The following is a 19,259-nucleotide window of genomic DNA, read 5'->3' on the forward strand; positions in this document are numbered from 1 at the left end:
TTATACAGGACAGGTTGGAATAGATACTGCAGCATATTCACTCTTGAGAGTTGAATTCAACATGACACACACATTTTCCACGCACCCAACCCCCAGCTGTTTTTTCCTCCAGATACTGTCAAAAGGTTTCTGAAATGCCCAGTGCAACTTAATTCCATGAACATTTCTCCTCTTTACTGTAACTTGGAGCTTACCTGGATAGATGAGTCTCTTATGCAAATGCTGTCTTACTATGGGCAGAGAGCTTTGCTTTGATCGTTTGCTTATCATCTGTCCCTTCCTGATACTGACCTGTTCTCCTTGAAGAAAGGTCAGCTATTCTTCAGCCAGTAAGAGGCCCTTGTACAAAGTTCTCTGTAAGATAGGGATAGTCAAGAGAAAAACATTGATTTGTCAAGAACTGATGGGGACAGGACAGGAAGGAAACTCATTTGTGCTCTGGATACTTCCAAAAAGCATAGTTCCCTTGGAAATTAAATATGCTTATACTGGAAGGGTTTGGGTAAACTACTGACTGGCAGACCTGCTTGGCAGAATTGGGATGTATGTCACCAGGCTCTCATTCACTCACTTCCCCCTTCCCAATGCAAACACTGTCCCTGTGATCTCCGTATTTTCTTGTGCTGTTACCAGCTTATCCCATCAAACCATAATGTTCACCTACCCTGCCATGTACCCCGTGCTTTTTCTCTCTGTTCCTCTGCCATCTGTCTCTTCTGCAATTGTGTGACTGAAGTTACCATTTCTTATTCTGTCTGCAGCATGGAGTCTCTTGAAAGTAGAAAACCCTGCTTTTCTGCTGGGGTTTTGTAAGTGTATAAGTGATTTATGTCTCAGTGATACAGGTTAGGGGAATGCATTAGTAACTTGCTAGAAGGAGTTTAGGTGCAATAGTAAGTACCCACACAAGTGCTAGCATAGATTGAAACTTGCCAGGCTTTTTCTTTTGCAATATTCAGCTTGTTTATGAGACATTGTAAAAGGTTTGTCTAATGTGATCACTAAAATCTTTTTTTTTTCCTTTCCTCTCCCAACCCAAGAATTTGTCCCTTTGTACAGCAGCTCTAATGTACATCCTGAGTAGAGACCGTTTGAACATGGATTTAGACAGAGCTAGTCTCGATCTGATGATACGGCTTTTGGAATTGGAACAAGATGCTTCTTCTGCCAAGCTGCTGAATGAAAAAGACATGAACAAAATTAAGGAAAAAATTCGAAGACTGTGTGAAACTGTTCACAACAAACATCTCGATCTTGAAAACATCACGGTGGGTATCATGCTTTTATTGGAAAGCCTTGGCAGTGGTGGAATGCTTAATAAAATAGAACTTGGAAGCATCATCTTTAATCTTAGATCTCCCAGCTAAACAGTCCTGACATTTTGTCTACCTTGTATATATTTATGACTCTACTGCAAGTATTTTCATCTTCAAATTTGAAATTTCCTTTCCAAAAGGCTATTAATAGGATGAAGTTAACAATGTTCTTCACCTGTCTGATTCACCAGTCACTCCTGCTAAGGGTAGCTGATAATGGTAGCAGTAAAGAACAAGTAAATACTTTAAATAACCACGTGTTTAAGACCACATTTAAATTATTTGACTCTGTTTCTTTGCCTAAATTATATATATGTATATATATATTTTCACAAACAGTAGAGGTCCTTATGTGGGAATAGAGTACTGTGTGAAATGGAAAATGGGGTTCAAGTTCTTCCTTCAAAAAAAAAACCAACCCAAATCTGGTCTACAGAAACTGATTTCTCTCTGCCTGAAGTGTGGTGGCAGATCTGTTGATCACTCTAAGTGTGCGTGAATTTCTTTCCCTTCCTTTCTAAAACATGCTTGTTTTTTATGACTTCAGCTGCAACAGAGTGAACTGGTTTTGATTAAAAATAAAATTGGCCATGATTTGATGCTAGCGTCAAGCTGGCTTGAAAAATAAAGGGCAAGTTGCAAGTCTTTTTGAAAGACTGTATTTAAAGAATTGATGACAGATTGACTAGATGAGTGGTCATAGATGGCAAAAATTAGTAACATGGTTTTTGCATTCACCATATTTCAGTGTAACAGATGTTAGTATGATCTTAAATTTTAACATCTTGTAATACATTCTTTTAATGTTTTTAGGACTCTTAATAGATTTTTGCTGTTTTTCATGTAATACTTACACCCAACAGGAGAAGCTTGTGATTTATTGGTTATGAAGTGAGCTTTTTAGAGCTTTATCTCTGCAAGTAATGTTTCAACTCCTGCCAGTGATCTGCAGTTAAGATTGTATTCCATTCTAGGTTAGATGAAAGCATGATGTGCCTTGTTGAGCTGGCATTTTCTTTTGTAGCTTTTGTGACTCTCTTTTGTCGGTTTGGGAACAGTTTGGTTTTGCAAAATTCTAGCTGAAGAACCGATAGCTGAATTGGTATGGGAAGTCAGTGTTACGCAGCAGTAGAAAGAGGTGAATTTTAAGGGAGCTTGATAATAGTCATGATAGAATTCCTAACCTTGGTGGTGAGTTTGTGCTGACAAAGGATAATTGTTTCAGACTTGCCATTTCAGGCTTGTTTCCTATAAACCTGTGAAATGGGCAGGTAGGGGTTCATATTAATTTTCTGACCTTTGAAATATACAAAAGAAGAAAGAATTTGAGATTATTTTCTCTGCTTTCAGCTTTCTCTCTGAATTCTCATGATACAATCTGAAGATACCAGATTGAAATACAGAATGAGATTTGTTCTCTAGGTGGTGATCAGCTAGGAATTTGTATAATCACTGTCTTGTTTCAGTGCTGTTTTGGCACTGAAGGCAGCTCATGTAGCTCACAGTCTGTCAGTGCCAGGATATCTTTTGCACTATAAAATGTAAGACAGCTCCCTTTATTAAGCATGGAACAGCTGGTAGAGGTTCCTCATTGCTAAAGCATCCAGCCACACAGACCACTGTCTCCTTTTTGAGCTTTACTTGTGTTCATAATCTGAGCTAGCCTGATGGTTTTTTTATAAACCGCAGTTCTGTTCTTGTCTTTTCTTAGGCATGGATTTTAAAAGCATAGGATATATTAGAAGGATCTCTGTCTTCCAAGGAAGTTATCCATGAGTAAATAATAGTGTTATCACAGATCATCCATTTCAGCTGGTTTGTAGATTTTGTTTGGGGTTTTTTTTCATGAGGTATCTCCGTTTCTTCAAATTACGTTGAGCTGCTGTTGTGAATGTGTTGAGTACTGCAGTACCTCACAGATGGAAACTGGTTTTCTCTCAGCTGCAGAGACTGGATAGTGTTTAGAGACTATATGCAAGCCAAATGAGATGATTAGATTCTTTTCCAATTTACAAAAGTAGCAACTGTAAGTTGAGACAATAAACTTCGTATGCAGAAGATAGAATTGCTTTCACATACATCTCTATCATGAGATATAATAAGTAATCTCGCTTTTTTACAAGATGACAGGCAGAAAATAACAAAAAGGCAAGTCTTCTTGGGGAAAAGATCTCTTTTCATACTCAGACATACCCACAGAGAAACAGAGAGATCACAGCAGATGTTTTGTTAACTCCAATTTATGTCTAATTGGTTAAACCTTCATCTTTTTGGAACCTTAACACAGATCAAATGAAGATGATCAGTACTCCCTGTCTCTTTCTACAGACAATGTTGTTTGACTGGAAGTTAATCAGACTAAATGTTGAGTGTTCAAACAAGTATACAAAGGATTCTGTTTTCTAGACTACTCTGAACATAAAAAATGTAAACCCAGAAATAGAAAAGGAGTTCTCTGGGTTTAATTTGTTCCAGGCTTTTTTGCTGGCTCCGAAGAAGATAAAACCTGAAGAACTTGGCCTTCATGTTAGCAAATGACACTTGCCTGTCAGTCAGCATAGCCTTCTGTAGTTCATGCTTGCAGCATCAACCCTCTATTGCATCACAAAAAATCCCCCTCAGAAGTGACTTCTCCTTTCAGTTGGTCAAAGAGCTTGTTCAGTTTTTCACTGTCTACAAAAGGTTGAAAGCTTAAGGGAGCCATTGAACCTTTGCTGTTAAAATTTCATAGCATTTGACCAAAAAAAAATGGATAGAACAGATTCCTTTCCTCAAAAGCAAAAGGGTTACATGGTTTGACTCTTTTATTTGAAATAAGATTTCTATTTGAAAAATTTGTTCTAATGCCCAGTAGTATAAATACCAAGAGATAATCTCCTGGAGTTTCTTGAAGTCTTACTGCCCTTTGGTGGAAAACTAAGCACTATATTTTAAATATCGTGGGCCTTTGAAAAGCTTTCACAGTGAAGGTGTTTAGGAAGATAGCTTGATATGTTGTAGCCCTTCAAAATCTCTAAGAAGAGTGTTTTTAATCAGTTTATTGACCTGGTTTAGGTTATGCATGATTTCAGGTACCCATGCTACACTATTTTCAAGCTCAGTCTATAAAAAAGGAGGAATTGTCTGAAGAGAACAGGAAAGCTTCAGAGGTTGGGCTCTGTCAAACTGCTGTCTTCCGATTCTCTCCTCCCTCAAAATGCTTTCTCATTTGGTTGACTCCAGAAAGGAAGCTCTCCATCCATTGCTCAAAATATCCACATTTCCTTTAGCATTATGTTTTAAACTTTCTGTTTATAAAAGTGTGAGGTTTCAGAACTCAGTGAGATGAGAACACTCCATAACTAAGTGTGTTTAGTTTCCATCCTAGGGGAAGATTTGGGCCATTGGCAGTTAAAGGGAGTTGGCACTTTCCTAGATAGCAGAACAGTTGCAGGAGCAATGTCAGCTTTGTTTCCTCTGTGATGGGGAGTTGGAAAAGTCTTCCCTTTATGTAGGAGAAATACTATTACTAATTGTATCCTCTTCAGTGGCAGTGTGCTTCAGAGCTTGCTCTTAAAAACTGAAATAACTAACTTAAGGTAGTACCTCTTCTTTATCAAGACTTTAAACTTTCTTTTTCTCCTTGAAGAGCAGTGTTTTGAGAATAAGGAAAGCAGATGAAGATGTTGACAGAGCTCATAGAATTTATAATTAGGTCTTCCGAGACATTGGTGTGTTGAAGAGATGCTGAGGACATGCTGCACAGCCCTCCTTTAAGCATTACAAACCAAATGTGTCAGGGAGGGAAGGTAACTTGAGGGTGGTTAAATTCAGTTGGCTTTTTCTCTGACCTCTCATTGTTGCATTTATGTACCATATATGAAATGAAGCTCATTGTAGTCCAGATTTGCCTGTTCCAGGTGTTACAGAAGTCTATACTGGTTGTTGCTGTGTTGGTGTAAATTTATGCCTATGCATATATTTTTTTAATAACATGTGCCTTCACTGGAGGCCTTTGGGAAATCAAGTTATAGTCTTGACTCTATAAATGGTGTTAATTTTGGTTAAAACCATGGCGGGGGTTAACTAAAATAATCACCTAAATCCTTTGTGACTTCTATTTGCAGGGAGTAAAATGATCTTTGCCATTATTGAGTTTTGATGTGTATTCCTCCTTTTTAAAAAAAATCAAGAAATACTGTAAGATTTTCTACAGTATTTTAGTTTAATTGCTATCCTCTATGGGTTTAAAACTGCAAACACAAAATACCAACAATAGAATAAAGTGTATTCGCTGCAGCAGCAGAGCCAAGGTGTCTGGGAGACAGAGAAGCAGTGTTCATTGTGGCTTTTCTTGGGTTTTTTCCTGCCTGGCTGGTTTGTCCATTTCCTTCTTCCACTTGTTTCTTTTGATTACAAGAGAAATAAATAAAAGGAGGCTGCTTGGGTTTTTTAAGCTATTAATAAAATCAAGCAAAAGTTGAAAATGCAAAGTACTTCTTTATCAGTAGCAAGACATTTTTTAAAGATATGCATCTTTCTCAATCTATTCTTGCTCCCTCTGGTGGTTTTTCTACTTAGAACCTGTAACTTCATTTTAATGGGTTTTATACGACACGTGGTTGTATTTCATACAGTGTCTGCAGCTGCATATGATTTCACTAATTCTGGACCCTAACTCTTTCAGACCGGGCATTTGGCAATGGAGACATTACTGTCTCTCACTTCAAAACGAGCTGGGGACTGGTTTAAAGAAGAACTGAGACTTCTAGGTGGTCTTGATCATATTGTAGATAAAGGTACGTTGGAGATGCTGCTCTGACTGTGTGAAAAATTAGTGAATCTTACTAAGATGTCACTTAAGGTTCGTTTTGTGTGGTTAAAAATAAGATCATGCTGTATCTTTCTCAGCAGTGTTAAAAAATAAAGTACATAGTAGTGACTTTAATCTGCTGCGTGTGGGATTGAAGGTAGTTTGAAGGTTAAACGGAATGTGTATAATGTTACATATACTGTGTGAGATTAAAAATGGCTTAAGCTTAGATAGAATACAGATTACTGTGTCTCTGTAGAGCACACAAATACAGCACACTTATTCTAGAGTTAAATCTTCTCAGTCTTCTAGAATTATTTTTGGGCCTGATATCTTTTAACTAAATACCCCAGCAGAAGTCAGCCCTTTGAGATGAAATGGTGGGGTTTTTAGTTTCCTTTTTTTAAGTTATGTCTGGGTTAGGTAGGAAAAGGGACATTTCTAAAATAAATTCTTGAACTTAGTGAAGTTTGGTCTTAAATAAGCAGAGGGACAGACCAAGGAGGGATTGAAGAAATAAAGGCATTCAGCTTGCTTGCCATTTCAGACTTGTAAAGTGTGCATACTGTATATTTTTCTCTTCCACAAAACAGTGCATGACAGTTAAGGGATGTAGTCATGACCTGAACAATCACTTCATTGATAGTAGAAAATAAAATATGCAGATAAGTAATTTGTCACAACAATCAAAAACCTGTAAAGCCAAAATTGTACAGTTTTAGGTTTTGTTTTCAGTTACTTGGAGAAATGAAATGTTTTGGAATGCTGACCATGTCTTTGTGACTATTTCCTAGCATTACGTGTCCTGTACAGTGTTCAAGCAAGGCTGATAGCAACTCTCTGAATGTAGCTAGTCAGTTTGTACACTTGGCTTTTGAAGACCTCTTACTGATAGTAGAAAACAACTTATTTTTGTTGTTCAGTTAAAGAATGTGTGGATCACCTAAGCAGTGATGAAAATGAAGAGAAATTGGTTGCTTCGTTATGGGGTGCAGAAAGATGTTTACGGGTCTTAGAAAGTGTGAGTATGAGCAGATGCATTGCACTTCTGAAAACTGCTTTCTGTCAACCAGACCTTTTCTATATATAGTTGCATATTAACACTGTAATGTACATTGTTTTTTATAGAAGGTACTGGCTTTCTTGTGTTTAGAAGTGTTCCTGGAATGTTTGTTTGAAAATTTCTTTTACCCTTCTGTATGTTCCTACAACATTGCAAGTTGGTGTGTGGTAAGAATAATGGAATGCAATATGACAGTTTGTTCATAAGTTCCTACAAAAAGACTCTATTTATGAGGCATCAATTTGACTAATGTATGTCTAGTAATAATGGATCGTTATAGAAGCAGCATTTTTTTAGAAGCAATAAATCAATGTATATTTTTAAGAACTGCTACTCGGAAACATCATCTGGGTAAGTGCTGAAGGGGAAAACTGCCCTGAAAGTCAAATTAGTCCTGTAATCAGCTGAGCCTGTATATTGAGGGGGTAAATATTTTTTTTTATTAGAACTTTGAACAGAATTAAATTACATTGTAGTTCTGTAGAGATTAATTGTGCCTGGAACTGTTGAGCACATGCTGGTCTCCAGTGCCTTGTTTTTCCAGGTTTCCTGTTTGTTACCAGCATTACTCTTTTTGTACTGTGCTATGGTACGCAAGTGGAAGAGTGCTGTGATGTTTTAGCAATACATCTTCATGCATCAGAAAGCCACATTCTGGTTCAGGTTCAGAGTACAGGGCAATGAATCCTAATGAACACTTTAACCCAAGTTAGAGGGGAAATGGCTCCAGCTGTAACTTCACTAAAACAGAAGCACAGACTCAAAGATAGTATAGAAGTAAGCTAAAAACTGAGAAGAGTGAACAGTTGTTGAAGTACTAATTCAAGGGTACCTACTTAAATATTCACGACACCTGGCTCTGTACCTGCCTTCTGAAAACAGGGAGAGGAAAACTTTCAGGTCCAATTTCTGCTTTTATTGATAGATATTTGATAGATGAATTTTCAAGCAGCAGTAGGAGAGGCTTATTTAGTGGTTGAATATTCAGATTTGAACTTAAGGGTGGTTTATGATGTAGTAAGATCCTTAGGATGACAAAAAAACAACACCAAATCATGCAAATTTAAGAGACAAACTTCAGTTAAGGGAATCAAGAAAAAACTTTATTTTCATTATTGGATGCATAATAGGCTCTCAGAAAATGAGCTGATGTCAAATCCTAAAACATTACCTATAGAATTGTATTCTGTGATGTATTTTTCTGTATATTTCTGTACATACACAAGTAGACATACACTCTGTAGTGGATATAGATTCAGGGTTTTTTCTTTATGATGTATTTTTCTGTATATTTCTGTACATACACAAGTAGACATACACTCTGTAGTGGATATAGATTCAGGGTTCTGCTGTGGCAGATCATTCTGCCACACTGTTTCTGTACTTACTGTATCAGGGAAGGTAGTTATATCTTCACATAAATTTGTGGCATTGATTAATTACAAGCTGAAAACGCCAAGGAAATATTGCGGAGTGGTAAGTGCAAGTTTACATTGAATTAGAACCAAAAAATGTAGAATTGAATGAAGTGGGGTGGTAGGAGAAGGGAATGCTTCTCTTTTGAGAGGGGGAAGAAGTCCCATTTTTAATATTATGTTCTTCTCTTTTTAGGTAACTGTGCATAATCCAGAAAATCAGAGCTATCTGATAGCTTACAAAGACTCCCAACTCATAGTCTCCTCAGCTAAGTAAGTTGTAACAAAAAGACATTTTTACAGAGCACTGCACATGATAGGGCAAGAAAACCCCAAAACAATTGTTATACAAGATTCTAGGGGGAAAAGAAAAACCCAGATTCCACTGTAATGGTGAAGTTAGTTTAGATGAAGGTATGAGTAACTACCTTAGTGTTACCAGGTTGCTGTGCTGCTGTTGTTGGTTTTGTAGAGATTTAGCTCCTTCTGTACCAAGTTAATATTAACACAGAAGAAGGCAGTTGGGAAGACACACTTACTGCATTTTCATTATGCTTAAGTGTTTACTGAAATGGAGTATAACAGAACTGATGGTGTAACAGAGAGTTAAAACAGTGAAATTCCATTCTTAGCTGTTCTCTCTGGCAGAGATGCTTGTACAAACACCTCTAACCCATTTATCAGTCTGGGTGAGGTCTCGCTTGACTGGCAGAGATTGTGTCCCTCTTGTACAGCTCTTAATAAGAGAACAAATTGAGCTGAAAATTTGACTCTGCAGACCTCATTGGAAACATTTCATGGTTGTAGGTTAGGTATTTTGACTATTTCTTTAAATTAAAAAAACCAACCACTGAAACCAATCACAGTTTACTGTGCTATTTAGACCAGTATCTATTTTGACATTTTTAGTTATGTTTGTAATTGAAGTCAATGTTGTTGATATAACATCAAACTAATGTCATGCAGTAGAATCATGGCTGTGGTGCAATAGTATTATAAGATTAAGATTTTACTGCTAGAAAGTCAGATGTCATTTGTTTATTTCTTGCGAAATGGAAATAGCTCTGAGGACAAAACAAGAGAACATTTAGATAACACTGTCAGAATAATGTGCCTTGATGGTCAGAGGATATGAGAGGCTAGGTTTGTAGGGAGAGGAGATATCTTTTACAAGACCACATGGGATGAAGCTGGAAAGAAAAATAAACTTCTGCTCTTGAAATCTCAAGCTGATAAAGCTCTAAGCCACAACGCTTTCCCGGCTTTTGTTCTCTCAATTTGAGCTCATAAAGAATTTTATAGGTGATAAGTTTATTATCTCCTCCTACACACTGGACATCAGAACAATTCTGTGTAAGCTCTGTGTTTGAGGGTTTTTTCTGGTGAAATGAGTATAAAGGTGGAATGTCCTGTATGTTGTGGAGGTAATTTTGTTCTGCATCTTTGCCTTCAGAGCACTGCAGCATTGTGAGGAGTTAATCCAGCGGTATAATCGTGCTGAAGACAGTATCTGTTTACCAGACAATAAGCCTCTGCCTCACCAGAATGTAACCAACCACGTGGGTAAAGCAGTGGAAGACTGTATGAGGGCCATCATTGGCGTCTTGCTCAACCTGACAAATGATAATGGTAAAACAAACTAACTCTTGCATATTCTGTGTTAAAGCATCACATAAAACATTGATGTGAACCCTTTTCTTCTACTGATTGAGTTTTCTATGTACAGTGCAATAAAATAGTATGGTAGATGCTGGCTTGATGATAATCAATACATTTGTGTCTGCAAATTGGATGAGTAATTGCAAGTATGAAGTGTTAAGATGCATACTTTGGCTCAGGGAGGCCTTCTCTTTAGGGCCAAAAGGTTTTTATCAATCTGCTTTTACAGTTATGGCAACGAATATTTTCAGAATCAAATTTCTAAACTCTTTTTGTTTGCAGAATGGGGTAGTACAAAAACAGGTGAACAAGAAGGTCTGATCGGCACAGCCATGAATTGTGTGCTTCAGGTTCCAAAGTTCCTACCTCAAGAACAGAGATTTGATATTCGGGTGCTGGTAAGCTACTCTGTTACATGAACATGAAGTGATTTGTGCCTTTCTTGTACATTTAACTACTCTGGTTACAAATTAAAGAGCAACGTCTACAATTTTTTCATTGACCATATATACACTTAGTGAGGTACTTAAAGTTTCTGTAAGGATTTGGTGGGTTTGAGCTCAAGCGATTTACCCTGTGTTAGGTGGGAAGAAGTGCACTGCTAGATGAACAAAAAGATTCAGTGAAATAAGTTTGTGAATGCTCTTAATTTTCAAACTTTCAAATTTAGAAATATGTTGGATATTTCTGTAATAAAGGCTCTGTTAAAATTCCCCTCAGTTTATGTCTGTGTGGCTTTAAATAGCAACACTGAAATTGTGTATGTTGAGGATCTTGTAAGAATGTAAACTGAAGGTTGGACACCCGAATCCCTAATGTAGTAATGAAGTCTCGTCTTCAAAACTGGAAAAATGCAGATTCCTGCACACAGGTTCTGGTATACAGGGTATCTGGTGTCAGTTTTGTATGTTTCTTTAAATCCTGGTCCTTCTACCAAACAGCTTCATAAAGATAAGGCCTAAAGACAACATTTATCTGGATAGATGTTTTTTAAGTCATCCTTTGTTAATGTGTGTAATCAATCCTCTGACTCTCCAATTCTTGCAGGGATTGGGTCTGTTGATCAATCTGGTAGAGTACAGTGCTCGGAATAGGCATTGTCTTGTCAATATGGAAACATCATGTTCTTTTGACTCGTTCTGTACGGGAGAAGGAGATGACAGCCTAAAGATAACTGGACAGATTGATGCTGTCCAGGCTTTAGTGCAGGTAAGAGATGTAGTTTTCCTGTAAGAGTTACTGTTTCTTACTACCATACTGTCAAGGGGGAAGGGAGAACTCGGCAATGAAGATTTGTCATAACTTGTTTCGGGTTAGTATTTGGAGTAATACAGCACAGTGGGGGAATAGGAGTGTTGCTCACAACTTTGACTTTTCCAGTACTGTCTGTTTCAGAAACAACTTTCATGGTAAAAGACAGTGGTACCATTATAGCACACATCCAAAGGCTGTTCTCATGCTCCATAATGCTTTATTGTTCCTATACAGTTTATTTCTGGTTTTCTTGCTCCTAAATAATTTACTTGTGGTTTTGTTTTAAAGCAGCTGTAAAAAATGAGAGATACCTTTGTCTTACATATTTCCATTGATTATTTTTTTAAGTTCTGTTTTTTGCTTTACTTGTCTACCTTATCTTGCTGCTTTACAGTTTTAAAAAGTATCATGCTTTATAAGAGCAATAAATGGTGGGTGTAATGATTATGGATGTGAAACAACATTCTCAAGTGCCATATTGACTAACTTCTTACAAAAGTATTAGATCCACCAATAGGTTTGGTGAATGAAATTACAGCCTTTTTATTTCAATTGAGATAATTTCTGGATGCTTTTAGCAGTTCTTCTATTAAACTATGTGAAATAACCGTCCAGCAGCAGACAAAAAACACCAACATTAAAAATAATAATATTGAATAGTTTAATGTATACAGCTCAGCAAAGCAATATTTTAAGCTGCTGGTTGTATGGTTTGGGAAATAATTCACAAGATATAAGTGCACAATAGGAGATGGCTGGTTCAGTCACATCCTTGATAAGTCATTTAAAATTACTCTTTAAGGGAAAAGCCAGGAGGAGATTGCTAGCATGGAAAGAAAATGAGGATTGGTAGAGAACAAAAACAGAAGGGAAAATATGGCAACTTTTAGTCTTCAAGATGTTGTCCTTTGAAGAAGAAATGGCTATTGTTAAGAGTAGTATTGAAGACTAACTGTATAAAGAGTGAACTGTGAGGGGGAAGTAAACGTCCAAGTATTAATTCAATATGTTTAGGAATTAATTTATAATAGAAATTCTCCTGAACTTTCCCCATTAGCTGTTTCTGGAGCGTGAGCGAGCGGCGCAACTGGCGGAGAGCCAGACAGACGAATTGATTAAAGAAGCTCCTACTGCTCAGCACGATAAGAGTGGGGAATGGCAAGAGACGAGTGGGGAGATACAGTGGGTCTCCACAGAAAAGCCAGATAGCACTGAAGAGAAAGATAAGAAGGAAGAAGATGATGAAGAACTAGATCTTAATAAAGGTACGTTGTCTGGTGGTAATGAGCTCAGGAAAGGCAAAGAACTCTTGTGTTTACATCAATTCCCACCTTGTCCTCTGCTTCCTATCTACTTGCAGTCTCCTGGGCTGAGATTGCCTTAGCCTATCCCCAAGGTGAAACTGTTACAGATTGTAAGTAGGAGCAGTTCAGAGCTGAACCATGAGAAGTGGAAGATGTTACGCTAGTTTTAGTGTTCTTAATAGTACTTTCTGTCAGTTCCTTCAGAAAAAAAACTAACCACCAAACCTTTTTAAGGACTGTTGTGCTTTATCCGCAGCAGCCAAGCACCACTCAGCCACCTGCTCACCGTCCCCTGCTCCTGGTGGGATGAGGGGAAGTAAAACTCATAGGTGGAAATAAGAACAGTTTAATGACCAAACAGTCATAAAATAAATGACAATAGTAATGAAAATAAATAGTTAAAAAAAAAAAAGGCCAAGGAAAAACCCAAGGGATGCCCAAGGCAATTGCTCACCACACACTGACTGATGCCCAAGTAACCATCTGCCTCTCCCTGCCAGCTCTCCCCAGTTTATGCACTGGGCATGGAATACCCCTTTGGCTAGTTAGGGTGGGCTGTCCTGGCTATGTTCCTTCCCAGCTTCTTGTGCCCCCTCATCCCACTCGCTGTCAGGGCAAGGTGGAACGCAGAAAAGGTCTTGATGCTGTGCAAGCGCTGCTCAGCAATAACCAAAACGTCCCTGAGTTATCAACACTGTTTTCAGCACATATCCAAAACACAGCCCTGTAGCGGCTACTAGGGAGAAAATTAACCAGGACAAAACCAGGACATGGACATATTGTGTAAAAACTATTCTGGAAAGGATAGTTCATTAGGCCCTTATCTTAACTTTCAAGCACTGCTTTAGAAAAGCATCTACCTTAATTTTGTTTGCCAGCGTATCATGACCTGTTCTTGTTTCATGCTACTTTTAGAGGTTTTTTTCTTCCCTTCCCTACTTGCGTATGTGCTGCTTCTCTCCCCGTTGTCTTTGTGTTTGAGGAGTTGTCACTCCATTGGTGTGGTACCAGTGTAATGCCTTGATGTGCTGCTGTTGGTAGTTTGTTCCAGAAATTTGAGCATCTCTTAAGCTGAGTTATGCAGTTTGTCTCTGGAAAATGTAACAAGTCTGAAACATTAGTTCTTGTTTAGTCTCCTAATCGTAGGTGCAGCATGTTACTTCCAATAATGCTTTAATCTTGTGATAATAGGTGCAGTACATTACTTTCTCACTTTATATTCTTCCTCCTTTTTGTGGCTCCGTCAACTAATATTTGCAGCTATTTCTGGCTTGTCCAAAAATGCTGAGTCATGAGGGAAAAGTGCTTTATCTGTTATCCTTACTATAGCAAATTTCTTTGGTAGAAATCTTACAGTATTACATATGAACCATTTGTCTTTCGGTGTGTTAAGCATACAGTTTGCACACTAAAATGGCAATTAATAAAATACTGTACAAAGTGGTGAGTTGCAAGCGAATGAACACCGTTTCTTTGTTAGGGAATGTGCTGCTGAGTCAGTACAGAGTTTATCTGATTGTTGCCTCTTGAAGTCTCAGTCCAAAAACTCATTTTATTTGAGAAAAAAGAATTCTGAAAAGTGATAATGAACGATTGTATTTGAAGCAGTAAAAGATACCAGCTGCTCAGAGAATACAATACACTCAATTGTCTCTCTTTACAGCTCTTCAGCACGCTGGGAAGCACATGGAAGACTGCATTGTGGCCTCATACACAGCATTGCTTCTAGGCTGTCTCTGCCAAGAGAGTCCAGTAAGGGAATTCAGTCAATAACTTGCTCTTAAGTCCAGTACAAATTTTAGTGAAGTAGTAATATGCAGTATTGAAATGGGTTTATTAAAGTAGGGTTCGATATGTGCTAGGGCACTGATGAAGCTACACTAATGTATACAGTTTTGTGAGAAGTTGCCAGAGGTATTCCATCCAAAACAAATTTTCTGAACACCCCTGTGTTTATAAAAACCAATTGGAATTGAATATTTAACCTCCTCCGCCTCTCTCTCCTTCGCTGTTAGTCTTGGCCAAGAAATGAACTTACTTCAGGAAGGGAAAGGAGAACTGGCTCACTTGTTCTACACTGACAAAAGCTTGCTACTGAAGTAGTTTCAATAAGCAAATTAACATCAGACTTATTCATTTTATCAGTTTTATTTTTTCCTCTGTTGATATGACATGAAATTGTGTCTGTGTGTGTTACTTCATTGTGTATTAGTTGAAGATGATGGCCTCAGATTAGAAGTGTATAATAGAAAGCTGAAGTTAAAACTGTAAAATATGAGAGTCTTAATGACCGAGAACTTCATAACCTCTCCTGTCAAATATTCAAGTGAAAATGAGGTTCAGGCTTGCCTTCAGGCCTGCCTAAATTTACTGTGATGGTGGAAATGGTCTTTAACATGCTGTTCTCTACCTTTTGACTGATTATCGTCCCTCGAGTTTTAGTATCTGGAGCAATACGGGCAAGAAGTTCAATAATTCTCAGTCCTTAATTATAAAAGGGAGAGATCTTTTCCATATCAGGAGAGTAATCTGGTGGGGGTTTTAGTTCTTAATAATCTTGTGGGTCCTGAAGAGGTCTGATGGTGATAATAGTCATTAATTAAAAAAATAACACAAAACTGCTCCCACCAGAAAGATTTTCACAATTGTTGTTTTCCTAGAAACATAAACAGCATCAACATGTATCATAGAGATGGCAGCAAAAGCCATCTTCATAATGCCATGAATATATTTGTTTTACTGCATCTCACATGCAGAGTGATACAGTTCTGTGTAGCAAAAATATTTCCTCAATTAAAAGAAATTGTTTTGTTCCTTAGATCAATGTGACTACTGTGAGGGAGTACTTACCTGAAGGAGACTTCTCCATAATGACCGAGATGCTAAAAAAATTTCTCAGTTTTATGAATCTTACTGTAAGTAGTAATATGTATTTTAAATTCATGGATGCAGATGTTTTTGTAATTGCCTGTTCTGCTCATAGCCCACACATTTTTAGAAGCATTTGCCATTTTTCATTTGTGTCTTCAGAAGAGCACGGGAGGATTTTGAGGTTTTAAGTACCAAAAAACTCATTTGTCTCATAATTTTGGTAGTAAATGGAATGAAGCTACTTTCAGTCCATTTGATTGTGACTGGTCAGGAAAATATTTTTTGAATCCTTTGCCTGAACCTGAATTGCTTTTGCTGATATGCATTCCTGAGTGCTAAAATCCTGAAATGAGCACAGCTCTCCAGTGTTTTAAAGAGATACTACAAATGCTTGTTTGTTACTTCTCTTTTCTCTTCCATTTTCCAGTGTGCTGTTGGAACAACAGGCCAGAAATCTATCTCTAGGGTGATTGAATACTTGGAACACTGCTAGATCCTTAACTTCCGCTGCAGGCACTCTAATGCTGGAGCTACCCTTAGACAAAAGAAGAAGTCATGAAAGAAGTCCTTGAAGGATATACCGAGAGCATTCATCTGTGTCATTCGTGTTCGGATTTTTAAGGCTACCTGGTCTCTTAACCATGCGTTCAGCATTTTCTAAAAGACAGTTACTACATCAATCTGCAACTATCAAAAATGAGGGGAAAAAGGTTCTGAGGAAAGTAAATAAAGAAACCACGCTGTTTATGATGCAGTTCAGTATTTAAATATTTTTGGCAGGGTTTACCCTCCCTATCTTTTTTTCTTGCTTTGTTCGTGACAAGTTTCAAGAGGAAAAACTTGCTGCTGATAGTGCAACTGCTGTTTACTGTTGAGCCACTGTTTCGTGCCAGCCAGGTGCAAAGGCAGCTTAGCTACTGAGGTATCAAACAAATGTTCTAATAAAGAAGTTCTGGACAGCAGCACCGCTCCTATTCGAGTTTAATTTGCTCTTGCTTTTTTATTACTAGATTATTCCAAAATCATAAAATATAAATTTTTAAATACTTTTGTGATTTTAACTACTGTCTATATTTAAAATTTGTTGGAATCCAAAGAGGTGAGGATTGGATAGTTTATTTTTTATACTGTTTCGATTGAAATTAGGTTGTTGAACTATTTCTCAGTTCTAAAACTGTCATGGCCCATGTACTGTAAACTGATAGACCATAACACTTTGTAGTTCAAGAAGCATGCAAACCCATAAACACACAAAGCCATTTGAGGGTATGTTATCCACAAAAGAAACGGTAAACTGTAAAAAGTTGTGCCCTGTTTAAAATAAAGAAAAAAAGTGTAAAAAAAAAAAAAAAAGAGGAAAATCCAGATCCCAGGGTAGTTTACACTTCTGGTAAGCAAAAACTTTGAAATGCTGTTTTGATTTGTCAAGGAAACACTCGAAATGTATTTTATAATGCTCAGTACAAAGAATTTGGATGTTTTAGGGGGAAGAATTTTTAAAGAGACTAAAACACCAATGGGGATTAATGGTTCCAGCTGACATAATCTTTCTATTTCGTTCTTCTGTAGTATGACAAAGTTTAAATGCATACAACACAAAGCCTTAAATTGCTGATATAGCTAAGATTTTGTTCAGTCTGAGGTCTAGTTCACAGCAAAGCATTGTGTTTGAAGACTTAAGTGGAACAAAGAATCCCAGAAAATACATGACTTTTTGCAACGATTCTTTTCTTGCACTCATTATTCAGACCGACAGAATTGGTAATTATTTTTATTAAGGTGGTCTTGAATATTTGTAGACTGTTTGGAAATCTGCTTCATCAACATTTAAAAAATACCTGTATGGGTAGTTACATCATGTTGTTCCATTGAATTTGTAAAACTTGAAGCCATAAAAATATTAGTTCTGTGTATAATGAGGGGGAAATAACAGGAAATCTAACCTGCTTTTTAGATCTTGTGTTATCTCCATGTATAAAGTTAAGAACTCGTGCTTTTGTATCAGTGCCAGCTGTAAATTTTTTACATACAGTGGCTGCCTTCTATGTCTTCCTATTTTTGATAATGCAGATTGTTGGGAATTCTGTAAGGAAGTAACTGATTAGCGGCAAAAATCCTATGTTGGTCATACCTTTTTGCGTTTTCTCTCATCACCTTCTAAAAGTTAGTGTACCAGTGTAACTTAGAAAAGTTTTTGAAGTTGTATTCCCCTTTGTTGAAACAAAAAAATCAGCTTTGAGAGAAGCTCTATGTAAATGATCTAGGTCAGGTGGAAATCACTGAATGTTTTGCCCTTCTACTTTTCTGATTTTAGAGATTTTCACTTAAAATGGGATTTCAAATTGATGACGGTGATTTTCTATGGAGGGATGGCAAGAGATAAATACAGACAGGGGAAGCAGGGACAACTGCCTTTCTTTGTTACACTGGTAATCGTTTGGGAATTGATTTACCTCAGTGTTTAACAGTTTTTTTAAATGTAACTAATTGTCAAGCACTGACAAATGCAGATTTTTCTTTTTTGAGGGTGGGGGGAGAAATCACCCTGTGAACTGCAGTGCATTTGTGTGTGTTAGACCCTCAAATAACTCTGCATTAAAGGGTACTTGAGGCCAACTTGCAAATTAAAGTTTTAAAGTAACTTTTTTTCCATTGTAAATATTTGTGTAAATACTCTCAATTGGAAATTAGAACGGTAGAGTACTTTTCTGAATCCAATCCTATTTTTATTTTATACAGTATTTCTCAGCTGTGATCTTTGGAGCAAAAGCCAACGGCAGGAAAAATAGTTTGTACCAGTTTCATGAAGTATGTCTTTGGGTTTTTGTAAATAATTTTAACTCAAATAAAATTGCTACTTTCAATACACATCTTGTCTTTTAACATGCAATAAACCACTCCTCGGAGTGATTGCAGAAAGAAGGCAGTGTCAGGTAAATTGTTTAAAGGGAAAACTGAAAGAGTCAAAACCGTAATATGGAGGAGCCTCCTGAAGGCAGTGCTGCAGTTTTCACTGGTGTGTTGGGACAGTAAATTCAGTGCCTGGACCTGAGGCTGTGGTCAGTCTTGGGGACAAAAAGAAAAAAGCCTTGAAACTTTCTGGAGGTGAGCAGTCAACCCCTTGATATGCTCTCCATACAAGTTGCTATTGGTCTTTCAGCCCAAAGAGGCATGTAAAAACTCTGAAGAGCTGTAATTAGAATAACAAGGATATGCTAAAGCCATGGGGAAATGAGGCAGTCCTTGTTACTTTTCACATCATGGGGGGATCTTAATGGCTTCTTTTCAGTGAAAAATGAGAACATTACCGTGAGCATTGCTCTGTTTCTCTCCTAATATGAATGATGCTTTAATTTCAGGGTGGATTCCTTCCCGTGGATTTTTTTCTTAATTGGTACAACTAGCTACAGGTACAAAGTGCAGGAATTCATGAGCTGGAAAGCCAGTTGAACGGGCTGTGTCTGATTGCCACTTCAACAAGCGCCAGCGCAATGTCACTTTATTCCTGTGCTGTACAGGGACGTTACTGGAGTTGGGAATATGGAGCGGGATGTTGTTAGTGGGCAGCACTGTGGGAGGCAAATA

General features: G+C 37.5%; 1 protein-coding gene across 3 annotated transcripts in view; it reads left to right on the forward strand.

Annotated features, from left to right (window-relative positions):
* WAPL (WAPL cohesin release factor) overlaps positions 1-18,542 on the forward strand; it is a 70,705-nt gene extending 52,163 nt beyond the window's left edge. For all 3 annotated transcript variants that reach the window (XM_062000926.1, XM_062000924.1, XM_062000925.1), the window contains 11 exons: positions 1,041-1,268; positions 5,983-6,094; positions 7,032-7,129; positions 8,783-8,859; positions 10,040-10,215; positions 10,528-10,643; positions 11,293-11,454; positions 12,557-12,764; positions 14,467-14,555; positions 15,623-15,718; positions 16,102-18,542. In XM_062000926.1, coding sequence (XP_061856910.1) covers positions 1,041-1,268; positions 5,983-6,094; positions 7,032-7,129; positions 8,783-8,859; positions 10,040-10,215; positions 10,528-10,643; positions 11,293-11,454; positions 12,557-12,764; positions 14,467-14,555; positions 15,623-15,718; positions 16,102-16,167 — 1,428 coding nt within the window. In that variant the 3' untranslated portion in view covers positions 16,168-18,542. The remainder of the gene's footprint in view (positions 1-1,040; positions 1,269-5,982; positions 6,095-7,031; positions 7,130-8,782; positions 8,860-10,039; positions 10,216-10,527; positions 10,644-11,292; positions 11,455-12,556; positions 12,765-14,466; positions 14,556-15,622; positions 15,719-16,101) is intronic.
* The last annotated feature ends 717 nt before the right edge of the window (positions 18,543-19,259 follow it).

This window comes from Colius striatus, chromosome 8 (genome assembly GCF_028858725.1).
Source record: "Colius striatus isolate bColStr4 chromosome 8, bColStr4.1.hap1, whole genome shotgun sequence".
In the NCBI taxonomy this organism is placed as follows: domain Eukaryota; kingdom Metazoa; phylum Chordata; class Aves; order Coliiformes; family Coliidae; genus Colius; species Colius striatus.